Here is a 24,018-nt window from a genome sequence, read left to right on the forward strand (position 1 = left end):
ACCTGTGTTTCTGGCTATTTGATTACTAAAGGTATTTTTAGTCATTAAGTTTAATCTTAAAGATTTAGAATTATGCAAAAAAGATCAAATTAATTCTTTTATTATGCGGTTTCAAGTACTCCTGTGGTGGCAAATTGGTTGCGCTGTAGTAAAGTATGCACCAAACGCTTTTAAATTTAGTGACGACAAAGTAAATATGGGAACATGAAATGAGGGAAAGAATAGTAAACTCAAGGAGGCTTTTACAAAATTCGTGTCCTACTTCCTAGAACACAACTACAATATACATTGGTCCAGCAAAACACATTAAGGCTATAAAGCATATAATTTTTTTAATGAGATTCATGAGACCACTTGAGACATATGACGAGAGTTCGGAGCAAAACCGAAACTTCGCAAAGTTTTTCGGAACAAAGACTTGTCAAGTTTGTTGGAACCGTTAGCTTTATACAAGAGAGTTAAGGAAAATGAAATATTAACTGAAATTGCCCGATAGTTCTTTTATTGGTGTCTGTGAAAATATACTGAACAAAATTACATCAGACGTTAGCTTTGAAAAATGTTTTGTTTTTTGAAAAGGGTGTCGGGCAAAGGGTGTATTGTTGAAAAAAAAATAAAAGTTTTCAACAATGAGTCGAAGGAGCAGTAAATTGGAGGCAGTTCTGACAAAGTTCAGAAAGAATATATAAATTTTTAAAAGACAACTGTGTCCTACCATTTGAAAGCTTCTTGATTAGAAAATATGAAGTGATCGAGATTTGGCATCCCGGACTGATGTCATGATATTTCAGTACTGAATAATAAAAATTTCATTCTGTTTTTTTCTATGCGCAGAGCTCTGATCAGGGCACTTATTAGCCATTTCATGGTAAATTTCAGAGTAAATTCTGAGATTTTTCTGAACATCATGAATCTCAGTTTCTGAATTCTTCCTGAACATAATGAATTTTTATCATGATTTTTTACCGATTAGTATGAAAAAAATCAAATCCGCTGGAACTTGGAAAAAAACTTGGACAATAGCAAAAAATAATTAAATGAGTATATGGCTAATTGAAACAGAAGGGTTAATACTATTAATTAATAACAGACAACAGGAGTTCTTCGAGTGTCATCGAAGTACAGTTTCATCGAAGTACAGTTTCATCGAAATAGTTTCATCGAAGTAGTTTGTTTCATCGATGTGTAGTTTCATAGAAGTAGTTTGTTTCATCGATGTGTAGTTTGTTTCATCGAAGTAGGGAATCATCTACATGTTCTGAATCTGCATGCTTGTAATGAAAAACTTGTCATGATACTTGTAATGATTTTTTTATTGCTTTTTACAAGCCGCCGTGAATCGAAAGGACAGTGAAAAGAGGTTCATTGAAAACAGTTATCAAAATACTGCAATTGAACAAAAGTTTTTGCAGAAATCTGTATTCTCTGATCCAAATTAGCATTTCTCGCCCAAAAGTTATGTTTTTTAATACTTCTTCCACTTCGGCATGTGCGTGCAGATGTTAAAAAAATAGACGTTCAAGCAAGATCCCAACTCTATGATTTTTAAAATTGGGAGTTTCACAATAGACGGCTGAGTAGATGACGCTACTCGTAACAAGTAATATTGACGTTTTTTTCAAATGTTTCAATCAATTTTTCAGAACAAAATCAAACTCAAGCTTGAAGAAATTATGATCAAATAAAAAATAATTGGTGAAAATTTTCTCTTGTATCTGGCTTTGGTTTAAGTCTCAAGGTTGTGAAAAGCCGTAAATCGGTACTTAATGATCAACCAGTTTTGTTTTCAATATCCTGTAATTTTTTACTCTGGGCCAAGTTTTTTTTAAAACACAACACTTTTTAATGTTTGATAAAACAGTTTTTAATGTTTGATAAAACAGTTTTTAATGTTTGATAATAGTTATCTTCAGAGTTGCTGTTAATTTTCTCAGATGTTTCTCAAAACTGCATGAACAATTAATCTCTTAGGTATTTCATATATCAATCAGATTTCGTTTGTTGTTTCTCAGGATCTCAGAAAGTTTGCAAAATCAAAAGAAATTTGGGTAAAATTGCTCTTAAAATGTGTCTCATCTGTTTTGTCAGAGATGTTTTTTGAAGTTTAGATTGTTACAGTGTTAGAAGGAATGTGTTGTTCTGAGACACTTAAATCTAAATTAAAATTTGCTAGACAACTGAAATGGTCAAAATAAGATTTATTGACGGAAGCTGCCAAACTTTGCTTTTTTGGATGCTTCTTTTCGCAGTTTTTGATGTATTTGAAATCTTTAAGAAGGCAGCTGTAGGAAGTTAGCGTAATTTTTGGTCTGCTATACCATAAAAAGCCGACACTTGACGTAAAATGTTGAAACGAGAACTAAGTTTTCGTCTTGGTAAATGAACTTTAATAAAATTTAGGCGAAATTGTCCTGAAATGGTTCCAAAATTTGTTCAAAAATTTCTAAATTCTTGTAGTAAAGATCTTTATGGAGAGAGCTTTGTTTTAATGCCAAATATAAGGTAGTCTGGGGATAGCGTAAAGTTCTACTTTTTTTTTCAAAAATGTGGGAACAATAAGAAACCCAAAGAAATTATATAAACCAATACGTTCGTTTATGTTTTGGAGTTTGTGCACTTTGCAGAATCAAATGGTCAAATTGACTGAATTGGCGTTGAATTGGAATTGTGATCTAGACAAATAGTTGCTCACAGATATGTCAAAAGGCTTTTTTTAGAACAAAGCAGAAAGAACAAGTGAAACTGTTCGATAATATGTCTGTGGGTTGTCAAATGATCTGCTGTAAATTTTTGTTTGTGGAACTAACAAGGAGACCTGATGTTAATAAAATTAAGTATTGAAAGTGCGGCTATCATATCATTACAAATTTCAGTTTTTTTTCTGAATTTTGCCAGCGGTTTTTCCTCAACTTCAAAAGTAAATCAAAAACCAAAGTAAACAATTGATTTCTCTATTGACTTCCGTTGCACTTCTTTTTGCATCGGCTGGGGGCATAACATACTGTCAGGTTTTTCTCTCGGTTACTCTCCATTGTAATTTACTATTCTTTTAGAAACCGTACCTGAAAGGTCTGGTGTCACTGCTAGAGTACGATGACACGAAGCATGTTTTCACATCTGAAATGGACGACCTCATGGATGACTGGATCGAGAACAAAGTCAAAAGCCGTTCTCTTTATCTCTATTTTGATGGAGATGTGATGAAATTAACAGTCGAGCTTCCTCATAAATCTATTCACTCAATACAGTGAGTTAATTTAAAACATGATAAATTCAGTGGAAATGTTCTAACAGTGTTTCAAAAATTGCACATGTTATCGTACTTTTGCAAAGAATTGAAATTTCCGAAAATGTGACTTCAAGGTTTCAATTAGAGGACATTACAGAAGTAACAAAGGTCGGATCTATTTTGCCCCCTTAGCTTAGTGGTCTTATATCTTTGACGCCTCCCAGGAGCACTTGCTAATTTTTTTACATAGTAACGTGCTATATAACAACATATAATTCGTAACTGGGAGGCGTAAAAAAACACTGGGGGCCAAAAAAGAAAAGATCCCGAAAGTTTTATCAAAAGACACCAAACTATTACAAAAATGGAATCAATTAGATTTAAAAATGACGATACGAACAATGCATGCATTGACACTTCCTTGTAGATTTGGTGCATCCAAACATCATATATATGTCTGAAACTATACCTTAGTCTCAACTATATACTTTGAGTAATAGGTAAACCAAGAATGTTGCATTTTTGATTCGAGCAAATAGGGCTATTGGGATGGATAAATTACCTTGGCAGCATTGTCTTTTTACTTTGAAGTTGTTGTTTTGCAGGATTTTGCTGTCACTTGTCACTAAGCCCTATTGTGTCTGTAAAAAACAAGAATTGAAGTTGTGGTAAATCTGCAGAGTATTTAGGGTGCTGATGAGAATTTAGTGAGGGTGGCCATGGGTCGAGAGGTCAGTGGTTCGAAGCCCGGTGTGGTCAAATATTTTTTGCACCCATAAAGAAAAATTGATCTAGGCTAGAGCCCCTGATGAATTAAATTGCCTCGCTAATCGCTAATCTAATGTGTTCAATTAGCAGTGAACTGCTAATTGCGATTTCTCAAGTGGTAGTTTACACCACCTTTTAAACCGCGCTTTCACTTTGGTTTGAATTCGGTTTTGGTATTTTCGTTGGTTCCTTGTGGTTTATATTGGGTGCTTGTCTGGAGGAGGGAGGCAGGGAGGTTGGGTTGGATGGAATACTTGGTTGTGGAGTTTCTTGGGTCTTTATTATACTTTGTGGAAGAACGGAGGGGGCGTGGGGTGTCAGGGTCTTTAGAGAAGAAGAACAAAGGAAAAACAAAGAGAAAAGAAAAAAAGAAGGAAAGAAGAGAGGCACCCTCAGTGCACCTCCGGCAGCCAGTCCCCCCTTTCAGAGAACCAGCAACCGGCTTGTGCGCTGAGAGTACGGTGACCTGTCGTTGGTTTTGATGTTTATAGTGAGAAAGAGAAAGAGAGGCACCACCGACAGCCAGCCCTCCCTTTCAGAGGACGAGCAGCCGGCTTGTGCGCTGAGAGTACAAAGGATTGTAGTTTATACCTCTTATTGAGGTGGTTATTTTCGCCCTTGCGGGGGTGAGCGGTTGTTCCCAAGCGGGAACAGAGTGTGGGACCAGTATCAAGGCCTCAGCATGATTCCCGCGATCATGCTGCCCTCCCTTACTGGTGCCCTGGAGTTAGAGTATGGGGCCAGTATCAAGGCCTCCGCATGATTCCCACGATCATGCTGCCCTCCCTTACTGGTACCCTGGAGTTAGATCAGCTTCAAGACCTAGACTGATTCCCGTTATCAGTCTAGTCTCCCACACTGATCAGTCATCAACAGTTTCGGTCCTTTCTTTCTGCGGTCTGTGGGTGCGCGCTAAAAAATTCAAGTTAGAATTCAATTTTCTTGGGTGGTGGGGTTAGTGGTGTGTATTCTATGTAGATATTGCATCGTTTTCTATTCTAAGTTGAAAGCTGTACTTTCGTTTATTTTATATTGTTTTGGTATCATTTATTTTATATTTTTCTATATTTTTGTGTTGTAGTGTCCTTTATTTCTAAAAAAAATTAAATAAAAAAAGAAAAAAAGGAGAAAACAATGTTGAGTGCAATGTGTTGTTAGAGTGTGGGTCAGTATCGAGGCCACAGCATGGTTCCCGTGATCATGCTGCCCTCCCTTACTGGTACCCTGGGTTTAGATCAGCTTCAAGACCTAGACTGATTCCCATGATCAGTCTAGTCTCCCACACTGATCTTTCTTGATGCGAGGTCCATTAGTTCTTTACATATTATGCATCCAGACACAAAAAAACCTAACCAGAGTTTAGTCCGGGCAGTGTGTTTTTTGAATTTTGCCCTAGGTTTGTTTTTATTCTTTTTCATTTTGAATGGCTTCAGCTAATGCCTCGAGTCATACCCCAAGACATCCGCATCCATCTTTGTTTTGACTTTTGCCCTAATTCTGTTTGTTTTAGTTCTTTTTCACTTTTAGTGGCTTCAGCTAACGCCTCGAGTCATACCCCAAGACATCCGCATCCACCTTTGTTTTGAATTTTGTTCGAATTTTGTTGGTTTTTATTCTTTTTCACTTTTAGTGGCTTCAGCTAACGCCTCAAGTCATACCCCAAGACATCCGCGTCCACCTTTGTTTTGACTTTTGCCCTAATTCTGTTTGTTTTTGTTCTTTTTCACTTTGTTTGTTTTTATTCATTTTCACTTTTAGTGGCTTCAGCTAGCGCCTCGAGTCATACCCCAAGACATCCGCATCCACCTTTGTTTTGAATTTTGTCCAAGTTTTGTTTGTTTTTGTTCTTTTTTTACTTTGGTTGGCTTCAGCTAACGCCTCGAGTCATACCCCAAGACATCCGCATCCACCTTTGTTTTGACTTTTGCCCTAATTCTGTTTGTTTTAGTTCTTTTTCACTTTTAGTGGCTTCAGCTAACGCCTCGAGTCATACCCCAAGACATCCGCATCCACCTTTGTTTTGAATTTTGTTCGAATTTTGTTGGTTTTTATTCTTTTTCACTTTTAGTGGCTTCAGCTAACGCCTCAAGTCATACCCCAAGACATCCGCGTCCACCTTTGTTTTGAATTTTGTCCAAATTTTGTTTGTTTTCATTCTTTTTCACTTTGTTTGTTTTTATTCTTTTTCACTTTTAGTGGCTTCAGCTAACGCCTCGAGTCATACCCCAAGACATCCGCATCCACCTTTGTTTTGAATTTTGCCCTAATTTTGTTTGTTTTTATTCTTTTTCCCTTTTAGTAGCATCAGCTAACGCCTCGGAGTCATACCCCAAGACGTCCGCATCCACCTTTGTTTTGGATTTTGCCCTAATTTTGTTTTTATCCTTTGTTTTACAGTTTTGCGTTAGTTTTTGGTTTCTGAATGGTTTTGAATTCTGATGAATTAAATTGCCTCGCCTGTCGTTCAAGAGCAATTCTTCTGACATTTGTCGGTTTATGTTTAAATAGTCTCCACGTGCACCCGGGAGGCTATTTAATTCGGTTTCAGCTCTTGATTGTAATTATTTACTGTTGTATCCGAGGCCGGACTTTGTTTGGGTAGCCCCAATTACCGGGGATTTCAGATTCTGTGCGGAAGAAACTTGTATGCTTCCTATTCTACTTTTGCAAACGGTGTAGTATTTAACGAACACTGAAACCCGGACTTCAGAGGTCAAACTCTTGGCGCAAGAATTCTTCGCAATGATTTGAGTTTTGCTTACATTAGGTTATTTTATCAGTCAACATTTGGCGCTAGGGTTCTCCGCATTTGTTCGACTGTTTTATTTGTCTTATAGTTATTTATTTAGATAAAAGGATTTAGATTATTCGTTTAATTAGGACTTATTCAGCGCTTACTGCAGTCTTCGGACTGTATTTATTTGTCCCAAACAATAACGGCTTCCTCCCGCCGCCTCCCCCATCCAATCCGCCATGCACTGTGTGCATGGGTTTATATACAGAACAAGAACGCGTTATCTGCGTTCGATGTAAATCTAAATGTGTTCATGGATCGTGCCTTGAAATTGCTCAGACAACAAGATGCATTGGAATGATATTTTGGTCTTGTCCGAGTTGTTCGTCAATTTTTACAGTCTTTATCAGTCTTTAGAGTTATCAGCCCTTGATCGAATATCTGCTCTTGAAGTTAAATTAGAGAAAGTAGACTCGCTGATTCCTGCAATTCAATCACTGAAGCTGGAGATAAATTCTCTGAAGAAACCGGATTACTCGTATCTTAGAGCTGCTTTCAGAAATCGGACTGACAGTACTGCTAAAGATCGTAATTCAAAGAAACGAAAAACTGCTGGCAATGAAAATGTGCTGGCCGGCAAATAGTCTCAAGACAGAAAACCAAAATTTTTAAGACGGACACAAATATTAGTCATCAGACGGCAGTCAGTGCAATTAATAGACTACCGAAAAGACGGCATCTCTACATTGGTCGTTTAAGCAACTCTGTCTCTACGGATGATATAAAAGAATTTTGCCAGATCAAGGGAGATGATCTACTATGTATCGGTGAAATATCTAGGGAAGATTCTCGTCTGAATTCTTTCCACTGTGTATTCAAATTCGATAATGATCAAGTTGAATCTCCCGATTTCTGGCCCGAAAATATTTAATTTTCACGACTTTATTGAACTCAGAAAGCGAGGGATTGGCTGGCCTCATTTGATACATGACTATCAAATTTCAAAACTGTCAATCACCGTGTAAAAGTATGTTTACATAACGCAAGGTCGGTTCGCAACAAGACTTCGCAAATAAGAAATCTTATTGAAGCTAATGATTTTAACCTCATAATTTTAACAGAAACGTGGATCACAGATAACGCAAATGATGAGTTTTATCTCCAGCAGTTTTGCCCAAATGGCTATTATTACTTAACTGCCAGCAGAAAAGAAAAAAGTGGCGGAGGATTAGCATTGTTCTATGATGGAAGTTTACGTGTCGATAATTTTTCAAACAGTTGTTTTACAAACGCGGAGGTGGCTTTTCTTGGTTTTCGTGAGTTAACATCGTTTACTGAGGAGAAAGTGCTGTTGTTCAAAAATGTTCTATTGGTTGCTTGTCTGGAGGAGGGAGGCAGGGAGGTTGGTTTGGATGGAATACTTGGTTGTGGAGTTTCTTGGGTCTTTGTTATGCTTTGTAGAAGAACGGAGGGGGCGTGGGGTGTCAGGAAGGGAGTTTTAGAGGGAGTTTGGGAGAGAGGGAGAGGGGGAGAGAGTGAATGAGCAGGGTCTTTAGAGAAGAAGAACGAAGGAAAAACAAAGAGAAAAGAAAAAGAAGTAGGAAAGAAGAGAGGCACCCTCAGTGCACCTCCGGCAACCAGTCCCCCCTTTCAGAGAACCAGCAACCGGCTTGTGCGTTGAGAGTACGGTGACTTGTCGTTGGTTTTGATGTTTATAGTGAGAAAGAGAAAGAGAGGCACCCCCAGTGCACCGCCGACAGCCAGCCCTCCCTTTCAGAGGACGAACAGCCGGCTTGTGCACTGAGAGTACAAAGGATTGTAGTTTATACCTCTTATTGAGGCGGTTATTTTCGCCCTTGCGGGGTTGAGTGGTTGTTCCCAAGCGGGAACAGAGTGTGGGACCAGTGTCAAGGCCTCAGCATGATTCCCGCGATCATGCTGCCCTCCCTTATTGGTACCCTGGGGTTAGATCAGCTTCAAGACCTAGACTGATTCCCATGATCAGTCTAGTCTCCCACACTGATCTTTCTTGATGCGAGGTCCATTAGTTCTTTACATATTATGCATCCACACACAAAAAAACCTAACCAGAGTTTAGTCCGGGCAGTGTGTTTTTTGAATTTTGCCCTAGGTTTGTTTTTATTCTTTTTCATTTTGAATGGCTTCAGCTAATGCCTCGAGTCATACCCCAAGACATCCGCATCCACCTTTGATTTGAATTTTGTCCTAATTTTGTTTGTTTTTATTCTTTTTTACTTTGGTTGGCTTCAGCTAACGCCTCGAGTCATACCCTAAGACATCCGCATCCACCTTTGTTTTGACTTTTGCCCTAATTCTGTTTGTTTTAATTCTTTTTCACTTTTAGTGGCTTCAGCTAAGGCCTCGAGTCATACCCCAAGACATCCGCATCCACCTTTGTTTTGAATTTTGTCCAAATTTTGTTTGTTTTTATTCTTTTTTACTTTGGTTGGCTTCAGCTAACGCCTCGAGTCATACCCTAAGACATCCGCATCCACCTTTGTTTTGACTTTTGCCCTAATTCTGTTTGTTTTAATTCTTTTTCACTTTTAGTGGCTTCAGCTAACGCCTCGAGTCATACCCCAAGACGTCCGCATCCACCTTTGTTTTGAATTTTGTTCGATTTTTGTTGGTTTTTATTCTTTTTCACTTTTAGGTGCTTCAGCTAACGCCTCGAGTCATACCCCAAGACGTCCGAATCCACCTTTGTTTTGATTTTGTCCAAATTTTGTTTGTTTTTATTCTTTTTCACTTTGTTTGTTTTTATTCTTTTTCACTTTTAGTGGCTTCAGCTAACGCCTCGAGTCATACCCCAAGACAACCGCATCCACTTTTGTTTTGAATTTTGTCCAAATTTTGTTTTTTTTTATTCTTTTTCAATTTCAATGACTTCAGCTAATGCCTCGAGTCATACCCCAAGACATCCGCATCCACCTTTGTTTTGAATTTTGCCCTAATTTTGTTTGTTTTTTTTCTTTTTCCCTTTTAGTAGCTTCAGCTAACGCCTCGAGTCATACACCAAGACGTCCGCATCCACCTTTGTTTTGGATTTTGCCCTAATTTTGTTTTTATCCTTTGTTTTACAGTTTTGCGTTAGTTTTTGGTTTCTGAATGGTTTTGAATTCTGATGAATTAAATTGCCTCGCCTGTCGTTCAAGAGCAATTTTTCTGACATTTGTCGGTTTATGTTTAAATAGTCTCCACGTGCACCCGGGAGGCTATTTAATTCGGTTTCAGCTCTTGATTGTAATTATTTACTGTTGTATCCGAGGCCGGACTTTGTTTGGGTAGCCCCAGTTACCGGGGATTTCAGATTCTGTGCGGAAGAAACTTGTATGCTTCCTATTCTACTTTTGCAAACGGTGTAGTATTTAACGAACACTGAAACCCGGACTTCAGAGGTCAAACTTTTGGCGCAAGGATTCTTCGCAATGATTTGAGTTTTGCTTACATTAGGTTATTTTATCAGTCAACATTTGGCGCTAGGGTTCTCCGCATTTGTTCGACTGATTTATTTGTCTTATAGTTATTTATTTACATAAAAGGATTTAGATTATTCGTTTAATTAGGACTTATTCAGCGCTTACTGCAGTCTTCGGACTGTATTTATTTGTCCCAAACAATAACGGCTTTGTCCCGCCGCCTCCCCCATCCAATCCGCCATGCACTGTGTGCATGGGTTTATGTACAGAACAAGAACGCGTTATCTGCGTTCGATGTAAATCTAAATGTGTTCATGGATCGTGCCTTGGAATTGCTCAGACAACAAGATGCATTGGAATGATATTTTGGTCTTGTCCGAGTAGTTCGTCAATTTTTACAACAGAGTTATCAGCCCTTGATCGAATATCTACTCTTGAAGTTAAATTGGAGAAAGTAGACTCGCTGATTCCTGCAATTCAATCACTGAAGCTGGAGATAAATTCTCTGAAGAAACCGGATTACCCGTATCTTAGAGCTGCTTTCAGAAATCGGACTGACAGTACTGCTAAAGATCGTAATTCAAAGAAACGAAAAACTGAAGGCAATGAAAATGTGCTGGCCGGCAAAGAGTCTCAAGACAGAAAACCAAAATTTTTAAGACGGACACAAATATTAATCATCAGACGGCAGTCAGTGCAATTAAAAGACTACCAAAAAAATGGCATCTCTATATTGGTCGTTTAAGCAACTCTGTCTCTACGGATGATATAAAAGAATTTTGCCAGATCAAGGGAGGTGATCTACTGTGTATCGGTGAAATATCTAGGGAAGATTCTCGTCTGAAATCTTTCCACTGTGTATTCAAATTCGATAATGATCAAGTTGAATCTCCCGATTTCTGGCCCGAAAATATTTATTTTTCACGATTTTATTGAAATCAGAAAGCGAGGGATTGGCTGGCCTCCTTTGATACATGACTATCAAATTTCAAAACTGTCAATCACCGTGTAAAAGTATGTTTACGCAAGGTCGGTTCGCAACAAGACTTCGCAAATAAGAAATCTTATTGAAGCTAATGATTTTAACCTCATAATTTTAACAGAAACGTGGATCACAGATAACGCAAATGATGAGTTTTATCTCCAGCAGTTTTGCCCAAATGGCTGTTATTACTTAACTGCCAGCAGAAAAGAAAAAAGTGGCGGAGGATTAGCGGTGTTCCATGATGGAAGTTTACGTGTCGATAATTTTTCAAACAATTGTTTTACAAACGCGGAGTTGGCTTTCCTTGATTTTCGTGAGTTAACATTGTTTACTGAGGAGAAAGTGCTGTTGTTCAAAAATTTACTGATTAGGCGATATCAATATTTCTATGCTTCTATCAAATGATGCGTCAAGAAATTGGATTTCTTTTTTGGGTGGATTTGGTTTGCAACAGCAAGTTACCGTGCCTACTCACAAAAGTGGTGGAATATTAGACCAGGTTATTACATCCGAGGAGGTTGAAGTATCATAACTTCTTGTAAGTTTCGTTACAAGCTCTGATCATGGAGTTGTGCACTTTGAACTCCTGCAAAAGCACGAGAATTTAGCTGTAAACTTGGCCTCGTGCACAAAATGACAAAATTTTGACGTGGTAGCGTTTGCAGAAAGTACTGTTGCTCCTATCGACAGAGATAATCGTGAAAATGTTTGGAACAGTGTTTTAATGAACGGAATCAGCTATGTCGATAAGAACCATCCTCTGAAAACTAAATATGTGAGAAATCATACGTGCCCTTTCTTTGACGATGAGCTAAGAACGATGAAAAGACCGAGAAGAAAGTTTGAGAAAGTTTTGCGAAAGAATGGTAATTCTCAAGCCGAAAGCCGGTTTCTTAATGCAGTTTTGGAGTATTTTGAGCTGTTTACCAAAAAGAAAAGTGAAAACATCAAAAAATGTGTCGCTAGTGAAAATAAGCGTTTTAGGTATTCTATGCTGCATCAACTCTTAGAAAAAAATATTGTTGTCCCGCCGCAGTCACTAGGAGAGCCTGAATGTCTAGCAAATAAGTTTAATGGCTTTATTTGTTAAGAAAATAGAAGCCTCATTAGTTTAAATACCTCCAAAGAATGGTCTAGAATTGATTGATTCACATCCAACAAACCTGGAGAGTTTTCACACTGAGCAAATTGCAATTACTTCTACAAAAAATTTCGAACAGTATGGAACCGAATGATGTAATGCCAACGAGGTTATCTAAAATTGTTTTGACAAATTCTCCGGACTACTTCATTGCGTTAATTAATTTAACTCTCCAGACAGGATACATCACAAATCAATTCAAACAAGGAGTCATGAGGCCGCTCATAAAGAAGTCTAACCTTGATCCTGAGTTGTTGTCGAGTTATCGCCCTGTGACAAATCTAAGATTCCTATCAAAAGTTATTGAAAGAATGGTTTTTGAGCAAATTAGTTACTATCTGGAATTCAATAATCTTATGAGCAAATATCAGAGTGCTTTTCGTTGCTTGTATTCAACAGAAACGGCTTTGCTTAAAGGCTTTAATGATCTTCTTTGCTATCTAGACGAGTCGAACTCCGTGATGTATATTGGGTTAGACTTGTCAGCAGTGTTTGTTATTATTGATCATCAGTTTTTATTTGGGATATTAGCGAAAAGGATTGGTTTGCAATCGGTGGTGTTACTGTTTATTGAGAATTATCTTTTGCATCGTTCGCAACAAGTTATCATAAATGTATGTTTTTCTGGTGATGTAAAAGTTAAGACGGGTGTGCCACAAGGGTCGGTTATTGATCCTTTACTTTTTTCCTGTTACATGCTGCCTTTAGAAGATAAGCTGAAAGAACTGGGAATAAAGTATCATTTTTACGCTGATGATACCGTTCTTTATTTTGTATTCGCTTCGACCCTCAGTCAATGCATGTTAGATGATATTTTGACCTCGATTCACTATTGGTTCAGCAATGCAAAATTGAAATTGAATGCGGATAGGAGTGAGTATTTGATTATTCGGAAATGTAAAATTGTTAAAGATGGTCTTTTACGTCTGCCGGAAGATGGTGACTACACTGAACAGGTAAAAGTTCTAGGTTGTTATACTGATTGTCAACTTACTCTGCAACGACAGTGAAATTCGTTCGTTCGAATTCATTTTGTTATCTCCGTAAAGTGTGGTCAACTCGTGATCAAGTTAAAACATCAGCCCTAATTGAGATAGTTAGAGTTTTAGTGTTACCATGTGTTGACTACTATAATTCTCTTTATTATGGTCTGCCAAACTTTTTACTAGCAAAACTTCAATGAATAATGAACTCTGCCGCGCGTTTGATTTTTTGATTGTCATCTTCAACACCAACCTCGTCGTACCTGAAGCAGCTACACTGGTTGCTAATTAGGCAACGCATTGTGACCAAAATCCTATTGTTTGCGCATCGCTTTATACATCAGCTTGGCAAACTCCCACTATATTTATCGGAACTAATGAAACTACACAAGATGGTTACAAGGTCTCAATATTTTTTACAATTTACTTGTTCCCAAATTTCGCTCTAATTTTGGAAGACGTTCGTTCTCGCATGCTGTCGCTGTTGAGTGGAATAAACTTTGATTTGATTTGAAACTTATACCATCTGAAATTTTATTCAGGCGAAAGCTCAAAACTTGTCTTGTTTATTTTTCCTTCACTGTTGAGATTTTAAATGGTGCTTGAACCAATAATAATAATAAATACTGCATTACTTTTAGCATATTTTTTTCTCAAATTTAATTAAATGTTTCTACCATTTTTTTTGTACTGTAAAGCGAATTTTAGGAGAGCTCGTTATGACGATTTACAATTACATTTTCCCCAACTTCAAAGTTTTTCAACATTTTTCGATTTTGCTCGTTTTTGAACCTAGGGCGGTCAGATGTATATCCTTTTTTGTTCGTTCGTAGTATAATTGTTGTTTGAAAAATTTGACTTTCTACCAAATAATTTATATCACTTGGGGTATCAAGAAACCGCTGTCATTCAGCACTTCTCGCAGTTTAATTGATTTATGAGCAAGCTGATGTTTGTCAAAATTTTTCAGAACATGTTGATGATGAACATATTTTATATAATGAAAACCAAAGTTATTAGCACTTAGAGCTCAAATGCAGAACCAGCAAACATGAAACACTTGAAAACTCAATTTTGCTTGTTAACACCTCTTCCCGAGTTATGATCTCATAAGTCTCAGTAAATGTAACAGAAATAAAAAAGCGTAATTATTGTAAGAATTGAGATTCTTCTGTTTTCTGAATCCAATGGAGAATGTAAGCATGTTAAACTCATTGTTTGTCTCCCAAAAGTCGAAATCAGAGGAAGTCGAAATCTACAATGAGTTTCATCTAATTTTATGTTTTATTGCCCTCAAACGAAGTTTGTAACAATTATATTAGTCTTGTGGTCTTTTTAATGCGATTTTTGGCCTATCCGGTTTTTCGTCTGACCCATTTGACTTTTCGTCCTGCAACGCTCGGAGGGCATTAAGTTTTCTTAGAGCCTTACGCCTAACCAGTGTCGAAGAATTCTATTCAACAACAGTGTTTTGAGGAGAAAATTGCATGGTGCAAATGACGGTTCTTAATCTTGAAAGTTGACCCCCAATCACACTCAATACACACCCACAGTCCTTCCTCTACCTGGCAGTTTTTACCCCGTCTCGTCCAGCCCTCCCAACCCTACTCCCACCCCAATCGCTTGACCCCCTCCCCCACGCAATCGCTGGACCCCCCCCCCCCCCCCCACTCTCCCTCATCAATGCAAGCATCTGTGAGCCTCAGCTTGGTACTACCTAAGCCAACCAGTCGTTTGAGAGTAATTTGCCCGACCTGAGCCTGAGTCGGTTATATTCATTTGTTTTTAAACAAAAGTGGTAGCAATGATTTTATCTCTCTTATTTTTTAGTAGTTTTGATGGATTTGACTCCGTGTTGAATGAAATATTATATACGAATATAATTCGAGGAAAAGAAAGTTTTTTTATCATTTTTTGAGAATTACGTGCGCTTGTGCCATTTTTGATTATTTCTCTTTCAAAATTCCGATTTTTTGAATTATTTTGTTTTTGCCTCTGATATCCTCATTCCTTCATCAATATTTCAGCATTAATGCGAGCTAATTGGTGCAAAATACTACTGCTGTAAAAGGTCACATCAAACTTCTCCATTTTTTTCAATATTCGACCTAAACATATTGAGCTCTAATAATGTTACTTGAGGTTTAGAGTAGGCCGCAATCTACCCCCACTCTTGTCGTTCCTCTCACATTATTGGGTTGTGTTTTATAGGTATTTCACAAAGAAGTTGGACGCAGAAATTTTCATGGACAATGTTGACGAGTACGTGACTCACGGGATCATACATCTGCCTCATATTGAAAGTCTTCTAAAACAAATGGTATGGTGTATTCTTTCCTCGTCAGTGCTTTGAGAACATTAATTCTCATGTTATATTTTGACTTGATAATATTGAAAGGATTTTTATCGGAAAGTGCGCGCGCTACACACAAAATTACAAATCCACTTTAAGATAGACGTCAAAAGTTTAGGTGACCTATAGGGGCGTAGGATTTTAGGCGAAAACTCGTTTGGGCAAAAGGAATTTTTGTAGCCATTAGGCAAAAATTCTGAAGCAAAGTTTTGTGGAAATTAGGTGAATTAAAACACTTAAAGAAGGTACTGGATTATCCGCTTGATATTGTAATATAATTAAGTGACTACAACAATTGGCTTCGTAGAAAAATAGGTTGAAAACAATAAAAAACGACCAAAATTTTTGAATTTTGAGAGTTTTCACGATGTAGTTTTAACCCCCACTCCACCAATTTTTGTGCGTTTTTTCAACCGAATGTTCTAAATTATTTACATTAAAACTATTAAATTGTAGTTCAAACATTCACCATTCTTCCCCTGTTAAAATAAAAATAGTTGGCCGTGATGACACTGAGTAGAACAAAAGAGATGCAAAACAGTGATACATTTTTAAGTACTTTTAACAACTCGTTTGCATGTAAAGACGACTAATAGGGACACTTGACAACTTTATGGCATCGAGTGGATCTTGAAGTGCCTCCTTAAGTGTTTTAATTGCTTTTCGCCTAATTTTCACAAATCATCGAGTGTTCGATTAATCGAGTTTTCGCCTATTATCCCAGCCCCGCCCTATAAGCTACATTTCAATAGAACATAACTTGCTCAGTGGAAAATTTGTGACCGAGTGGTTTGGTTATCACATTAGCAATCTATCAGGTTGCTGTAAGTTGATTTTGCATTTATAAGAATTTTGGTTCTTATATAGATAAACCATTTTTGTGATAATTTTCAAAATAAAATTGTATCTTCTGACATTTCATTTCCGTGACCACTTTCTATAAACGGGATAGCAATACCTGTGAATTTCAGAACGGTGCTTTCTCTCCTCTCTTTCTGTGCAATAAGACGTGGCCAGACAGCATTCGCAATGACTTCACCTCCCACCTGCAGAGATTCATGGCTTACTTGACAGACATGCGACACAAGACTGAAGGACACACTATTTTGTACATTCCTAAAGAGGGAGCAGCTGCTGACATTGCAACTGCATGTGCTGACAAAGACCTCGTTCAGAGACTTGAAAGTCAGCAATACTTCACTTAAATGGCTATGTCAATTCTATTTTGTATTGTCAGTGACTTCATTAACTAGTATAAAATTTTCTTTAAATTACAATTGCTTCCATTAATTCTTATTTCAGAATAGAGTAATTTCCAGAAACTTACATTGAATTAATTTTTAAATTGCATAAAGTATTACTTAAAATTGCATTAGTTCGATTGAATGGTCTAAATTTCCAATGTAAAATAAAAGAAATTTTGTCTTTTGAGTAAAAAGTTACTCAAATTTTGTTCAGCTGTTATGATTCACTGGACGATGCAGCTGAAAGAAGTAGTGTACGCACAAGACTCCCAGGAGATCACGGAGAACAGTGGTCCTCTTGAGGAGATAGAGTTCTGGAGAAACAGATGTGTGGATCTCAGCAGTATCAGCACCCAACTTGACAAACCTGAAGTCAAGAAAATAGAAGCCATTCTCGATGCTGTCAAGTCTAGCTATGTCGGCCAGTTCAGAAAGTATGCCCAGCAGATCCAGGTGCGTTTTCCTGCTAACTGTCAAAGGAATTCCAGCTGATGTGCACAGTATTTTAATATCGATTCTAATCTGTTTTGTGACTGCGAGATCGAACGTACGAACATCACATCTGATCACCGGTCAAAATAATTTCTCGAAAATAATTTGTTTCTTTCTCGACATCTATTTGACATTTTTATTAGTTTTTTTATCACGTTAAAGGAATGACCATTGTAATATTGCATTTTATAATCACTGTCTCAAATGTTCTAAGATCACTGTCTCAAATGTGGCTTGAAATTCCAGGATGGATCGAAGCAGTCTGAGAACAACTTGAAGTTCCTTAACATCCTGAAAGAGCCGTGTGAACAGCTGTCCAAGGCCACTGCCAAAGAGATTCCTCCCATGTTGCCTGGCCTCCTCAACCTCATCAGATTTGTCTGGACTAATTCTGAGTTCTACAATACTAAGGAAAGGATCACAGGTATGTGTCCATCGTTCAGAGTTAGAATTTGTTTCCGGTCCTACGGTTTCCGTTTTCATTAGTTGCTGTGAACCAATATGCATGCTTTTAATGGTCTAATATAGGAGTTATCATCAGCAACAGTCATGTGCTATTTTATGGGTGTAAATGGTCATTAAAAGAGTCATTTTCAACAAGGAAAAGCAATCAGTATTCATATGGCGCCTTTGAATCTGCATATGATCTCAAAGTTAATGTTGAGAATACATATTGGTTTTTGTTGCCCCAGAATTTAACCAACCAAAGGACTGGGTGTCTTTGTTTTGGTGAGTCACAATTCAATATAGCGTAGGATTATGGTTGATATCATTTAACAGACCGTGACTTCTATAATTTATAAACTGTTACTGTAACTCTAATTTTCATGAGAACATTTGCAGGCACGAATATTTCTTAAGCAGACGTCTTCAAATGTTGAATCCGGGCAAAAACATCTTTGTCTTAGTTTTCGAAATCCTTGTTTCTTTCATTGTGTTTCATAAATTTTGAAATAGTTGTTGGTGCTCATTGTGAAATGTTTAATTTTCAAGCAGAATTCGTGACAGCAAACATGTAATAATTTGGGATTTTTTGCATGCTTCCTCATTTTAACAAAAACATTTTAGAATAATGTAATTAATTTCAAATCGGATTTTTTCGATCATCGCGAAGCATTTATATGAGAAACGCAATGTTTTCTTTGCAGGACAACACATGTGTATTTTTGATCGTCGAAATCAAAATCGTCTGACAAAAATTACGCTTATTTACCAACTATTTCAGTGTTCTCAAGAGTTTCAGTGTTCTCATTCAACCAAGAGTTTACCAAGAGTTTCAGTGTTCTCATTCAATTTCGTTGCTATTGCTTTAATTGTACTCTTTGTATTTCAAAGTTTTGAGATTTTTTGGCCTAATTTGTTTTTTAATGAATTTTGATTCATTTTTATTGTACATTAAGACACATATGATTGCTATCAAACCAATGATTGTTATCAATCCAAGGCAAACTCAAAGAGCTAAGAGTGTTCTTGGAGTCAGATGTATTAAAGAAGTCCAAGTATTGTTGCTATCTTTCATGTTGATATCCATTAGCGGACTTGAATTAAATGAAAATATCCCTACATAGGGAAAACCAAGTTGCAAGAGACCAGTTGTTGGTTTAATTAATTGCTCTAAAACGAAGTTTGTAGCAATTATATTAGTCCTGTTGGTCTTTTTATGCGATTTTTCGCTTGACCGAATTTTCGTCTGACCCATTTGACTTTTCGTCCTCAAAACGGTATAAACAGGCAGCGCCCAGCTAGAGCCTTTCCCCTCACTATTCTCTAAGTATGCGATTCATAAAAACTGTTTTTGAGACTTATGGTGTGAAGGGCTGTTCTTTGAGGTTGACACCCATCCCCCCACAACACCCCCCACATCATTTGATAGTGAAATTATAGTTGCTGAGCTTGTTTCCCCAAGGGGATAGAAATTATTGGTTTGGTGGAAACTTGGCTTGACAAGTCTATACACAGCTCTCTAACATTTCTACGGGTTTCAGCGTTACCATTTTTGCCAGAAATGATCCGGCTTTGGGTTGTCATAGTGGTCTTCTGATGGCAATAAACGATTCCTATTCATGTCGTGTTGAAGCTTCTGACATTGATTCGTCAGATCTCCTCGTATTCTGTCCACTTGCTTTGAAAAATGTTGAAAAGAAAAATTTAATGAGTATTCGTGTTTTGAGCTTGCAATGAACACTGCGCATTCGATCCTTCATTTCGGTCATACTGGCAGGCGAGCATTGGGAATTGTTTATTGAGTTGTTTAGGTAAGAAGCAAAAGCGTGGACGTAGTTTGCCTCTCTTTAACAGCTCACTAACTGTATATGGCCAAAGCAATTTAGAAATTGCTAGGAGACGCAAGGAGAGGGTGCAAGTTATCAATCAATTTGAATGAGAGGTCAACATGATCGCAGACATCCCAGACATCGGCGCTGTTTTTGCACAACGCCAAGTTTTTAAACGCAAATGAGGTTTTTTCTTTACTAATGAAAGCGAACACGCTACCAAAAGGTTCCGCCCATGATGTTCCTGGGCGAAGAGCATTCCACAAGTCATGATGTCATAGCAAATATTTTTATTAATATTATTCACTCAACCTTTAACACGTCTTCTAATCTTGATGTCAATTGTACACCAGTTGTTGTGATACGGGTGTTATGCTCCGTAGAGTTGCTCTGTCGACAGCTGAGATTGAAAGTATGCTTGGGAGTGTTTCGACGTTGTTCAAACTGCCTGCGATTGCATATCACCTTTTGCGCTGAAAATTTTCACAGGATTTACGTTCTTTTCATGTCTGTTCTGGAAATTGGATTTCTAATCACATGAGTCTGAGGTTTCTTGCAAACTTGTAGTTAAGTTTCTCTTTCATCCTTTTGTTTCTTTGTGAAATGTTTGTTTGTCCGCTTTTTAATTGTTTTTTTTTGGAAGCCTGTTGTGTTGTCCCCTGGTCTGTTTGAGGAAACGAGGGATGACTAAGTTGGCCGCGTCGTCTGTTTCAAGACCAAGCTTTTAAATTATAAATAACTATGTGATGTCTAAAAAATAGTACAAAATGCAATAAATGTGAGCATTTTTTTTTGTTTTGGAAGTTTCTTTGTGAATTGTTTGCGAAAAGTTGATGCCACCCAGGCTCGAACTGGGGACCTTCTGCGTGTTAGGCAGATGTGATTACCGCTACACAATGGCACCTTGAGTGTGGAGTGGTCTTATGTTGGATAGGTAGCGTGAAAGACTTGAACCCGAATGTCTCACCGATATCTGAACGTATTGCGAAAATATTACCAATATCATCGCAACTGATTCCAAAAGTTCTTGACTAGCCATTATGCAGCCTATCTTGCAAGGACACCCAAGATATGTGATTGCACTCACGTTCCAATCTATCAATTGCCCTTATTACTACTAAGTACACTTTTCGTCTTACAGCTTAGACAATTTGGACGACTCGGAATGCATGTAGCTTTAGTTGGAACGTTAGTATAGTTTTTAGAATTCTATACCAAATTACATCGGCAGAAATTACCATCAATAATTGACGTATCTTCCTTAATACGGTGGGTATAAATTCTTCTCACTTATAGACCATGCGAAAACATAATCCATCCCAAAGCAAGTGTCGGTTTGTTCACAAACCTTAGGATATAAACAAAAATTTTATGGACATGTAAACGGAATCAGATAAATTCTTTACAATTTTTTGTGACATTATGGAAGAAATAGAAAATCAGTTAATAAAATTTGAGAAAAAATATATGTCAGCAATGAATTAGGTACCAAGGTATACTCACCTGTACACGCAGAAGGTTCCCAGTTGAGCGTGGGTGATATAGTTTTTGGATCTATTTTGCTTCCCATTTTTCAATGTACTATTCTTGTACAATGAAGATCTTTTGTGGCAACGTTTTTTGGACAGTGCAGTTTTCAACGTTTTTTTTTAACGAAGTAAATTGATAAATAGTTTTTGGTCATAGTTAACATTAGCTTTTTTCGCCATTTAGTGGCATACTTTCCTCTCATTTAAGTTCGTGAAAGAAATGTTCTTTACTGAATTCGATACAGTTTGAGACCATTTTGTTTTATAAAATCTGCTTTCTCAATGGGCGAGATTGAAAAATGAGATTGCTTCCCACTTAGTGGCTGAGACTAACGTGCGTTATGAGTTTTCCTCTCTCATTGGGTCCGATTGAAACAACCAAGGGCTCCCTTTTAGTTGAGCGTGTTTTTTTTCTATGGAGTGTAGTAGTTCCATGCATCCAATGCTAATTATGGGGCACGGGACAGTAGGATTGTAGCTGATCTGCGATTGATTATAGCAGACAAGGACTGAGCCAATCTATCAAAACCCAACAGAGCGCCCGAATGAGTCAATCTTAATGACTGGAGTCTCATTTTTCTATTGGTAAAGTGTGAGTCGTTCTCAAATCATTGTTTTTTGCTTATTAAGAGTTTCTTGATTTTCTCGCTGAATACAGTAAGTGATAATAATCGAGGCTGTGGAAGAGGTCATTACATGTTTCTCCATCCATGCGATTTCAGGCCTCTTGCGATTTCAGTAACCAGGTCACTTGATGCTATTACTAAGACCCAGATGACCTTAAATTGCTCATGAGACGGTCTTACACCTAAACCAGAAAGGCTTATGGGAAAGCCAGCTTGAGCCTAACCAAATTAGCTTGTGGCTAATCCAAAATTTGATCTAAAAAAGAATTAATTTCTTGGACATGATTGAATATCTACAAATATTAGATATTTACCATGACACAAGAGAACTCGCACGGAATCCTGCTGCTTCTCTATTGCAGCAAACCCAATATTTAACTCAGAAACGTTTCAATGTTTTTCAATTTTTTTACCCTTCAAACATATAATTCACTAGCTCTTGGTTATTAATAAGATAAGAATCCTTTAACTTATTGTATATATTTTTTAGTTCATCACCTGTACTTTTTTCTACGTTTCCAGGTAGAAGATTTAATTCCCTGAGCTTATTATGCAGTTTAGCAGCACGATATTTGATAGAAAATTTTTCAAGTTTTCTCTTGCAGCTACGTATATCGAGTAATCTTAGCTGGCATTGCCTCGTATTGCTCCTTTTTATTATTAACCTGAAACATTTCGTTACAATAACCCTCAGAATGAAAATTGCAAACAGATTTAAGGACAAATTTGGGTAGCTCGTAAATATGTAGTGCGTAGACTGAGAGAAATCCATTTTTAAGAAACAAGTACATGCAACTGTATGATTTTCGTCGGAAGGATATAAACTTTAACACTTTTTTTTCTGCAGCATAATGAATGGTAGTAAAGAAGAGTAGCTGCAGTGACCATATACAAAAAGACCGTATTGAATAATCGGAATTACGTTGCTCGAATCATATTTTATAAGATGTGATCTAGGAACAAAATGTCTCATTTTTGATACAGTTCTTCATTGCTTGCTTAATTTTTTCCTTACATGCTCATTATGGCTGATAAACAAAAGTTTTGCATCAATTCTCACACCAATATACTTGCAGATAGGGTGCGTTGGGCAACTTGATCATCAAACAGATATTCACTTGCATCTTTTTTGGAACCAGCAACCTGCCTTTCGATTAAGATAGTCTTGTCAAGATTAAGTACCAGCTAATTTGATTTCAACCAGTTGTTTTTTTTCGCAAGTTCGAGACTGATTTCAGCACGGCTGTTTCCTAGTGATGTAATATTAGTGTCATCAGCAAACAGCAGGACATTAAGATTACAATATTGAGGGAGATCGTTAATATAAATTGAAAAGAGTGGAGGACCCAGAATCAAACTTTTTGGAACCCTGCAGTTTGAAATTTCCCAATTAGATGATCCATTGTTTAAAAAACTCCTTGTTTCCTATTTTTAAATACGATTCAAGTCACTTTAAGCATTTACCCTACCCCTGATACCATATCTTTCAAGTTTTTTTCGGCAGTGGTTTATAATTTATAGTATCCAAAGTTTCCTTCAAATCCAAAAAGAACGAATTGACAGCGTTCTGTTTACCAGAATGACGAATGTTTTCGGTGAGTTCTACGAGTGCATCAATGATGCTATGCGTGTCTCAAAAACCAAATTGATACCTTGAGAGAATTACTAGTTTTTCGAAATAGCCGTATACTCTATTAAAAGTGTCTTTCTCAAAAGTTTAGCTCCAAATTATGAGTAGTGAAAGTGGGCGATAGTTATTTTCCTACAGTTTTCCTCCATCTTTAAAAAACAGAATGTCTCAGCTGTTATCAGGCTATCTGGAAAAAGGCCTTCGTTCATTGACCGGTTAATCAAATTTGTAATTACATTTAAGGTGGCAGGCATCGAGGCTTTTACAATATTCTTACTTATTAGGGCATCTCCTCAGGAGGACTTATTTTGTAAACTTCGGTAAATTGAGTCTATTTTTGGTTTTTGCCCAAATTTGGGTCATCCAAATAATTCAAATTATCAAGCTTCAACGGAACATATTTAATACGTTTTTAATACGTTTTTCAGACATAAGGCAGCAATGTTTTGTGTTATTACTGGTGCACCTAAAATTTCGAAACCACTAGATGAGCTTCATTCCACTTGATCGGTTCCGGGCATTTCCGATGTTGGCCCAAGCTGGCATTTATCTCTTCTCATAACAGGCTTCTTTCTGGAGTGCATTTATTAG

General features: G+C 37.3%; 2 protein-coding genes and 1 non-coding gene across 3 annotated transcripts in view; 1 reads left to right on the forward strand and 2 right to left on the reverse strand.

The window, feature by feature from the left end:
* Nucleotides 1–24,018, reverse strand: part of LOC142342900 (peptidyl-prolyl cis-trans isomerase NIMA-interacting 1-like) — a 389,227-nt gene that overhangs the window by 293,502 nt on the left and 71,707 nt on the right. The window lies entirely within an intron of this gene.
* Nucleotides 1–24,018, forward strand: part of LOC142342901 (dynein axonemal heavy chain 2-like) — a 270,510-nt gene that overhangs the window by 3,116 nt on the left and 243,376 nt on the right. The window contains exons 3-7 of the mRNA XM_075394558.1: nucleotides 3,054–3,247; nucleotides 15,492–15,600; nucleotides 16,605–16,818; nucleotides 17,092–17,330; nucleotides 17,616–17,793. Of these exons, the coding sequence (XP_075250673.1) occupies nucleotides 3,054–3,247; nucleotides 15,492–15,600; nucleotides 16,605–16,818; nucleotides 17,092–17,330; nucleotides 17,616–17,793 (934 nt within the window). The remainder of the gene's footprint in view (nucleotides 1–3,053; nucleotides 3,248–15,491; nucleotides 15,601–16,604; nucleotides 16,819–17,091; nucleotides 17,331–17,615; nucleotides 17,794–24,018) is intronic.
* On the reverse strand, nucleotides 20,474–20,546 carry Trnav-aac (transfer RNA valine (anticodon AAC)). The gene has a single exon. It is a non-coding gene; the product is annotated as a tRNA-Val (tRNA).

Source organism: Convolutriloba macropyga, chromosome 7 (genome assembly GCF_964194025.1).
Source record: "Convolutriloba macropyga chromosome 7, txConMacr16.3, whole genome shotgun sequence".
Lineage (NCBI taxonomy): Eukaryota > Metazoa > Xenacoelomorpha > Acoela > Convolutidae > Convolutriloba > Convolutriloba macropyga.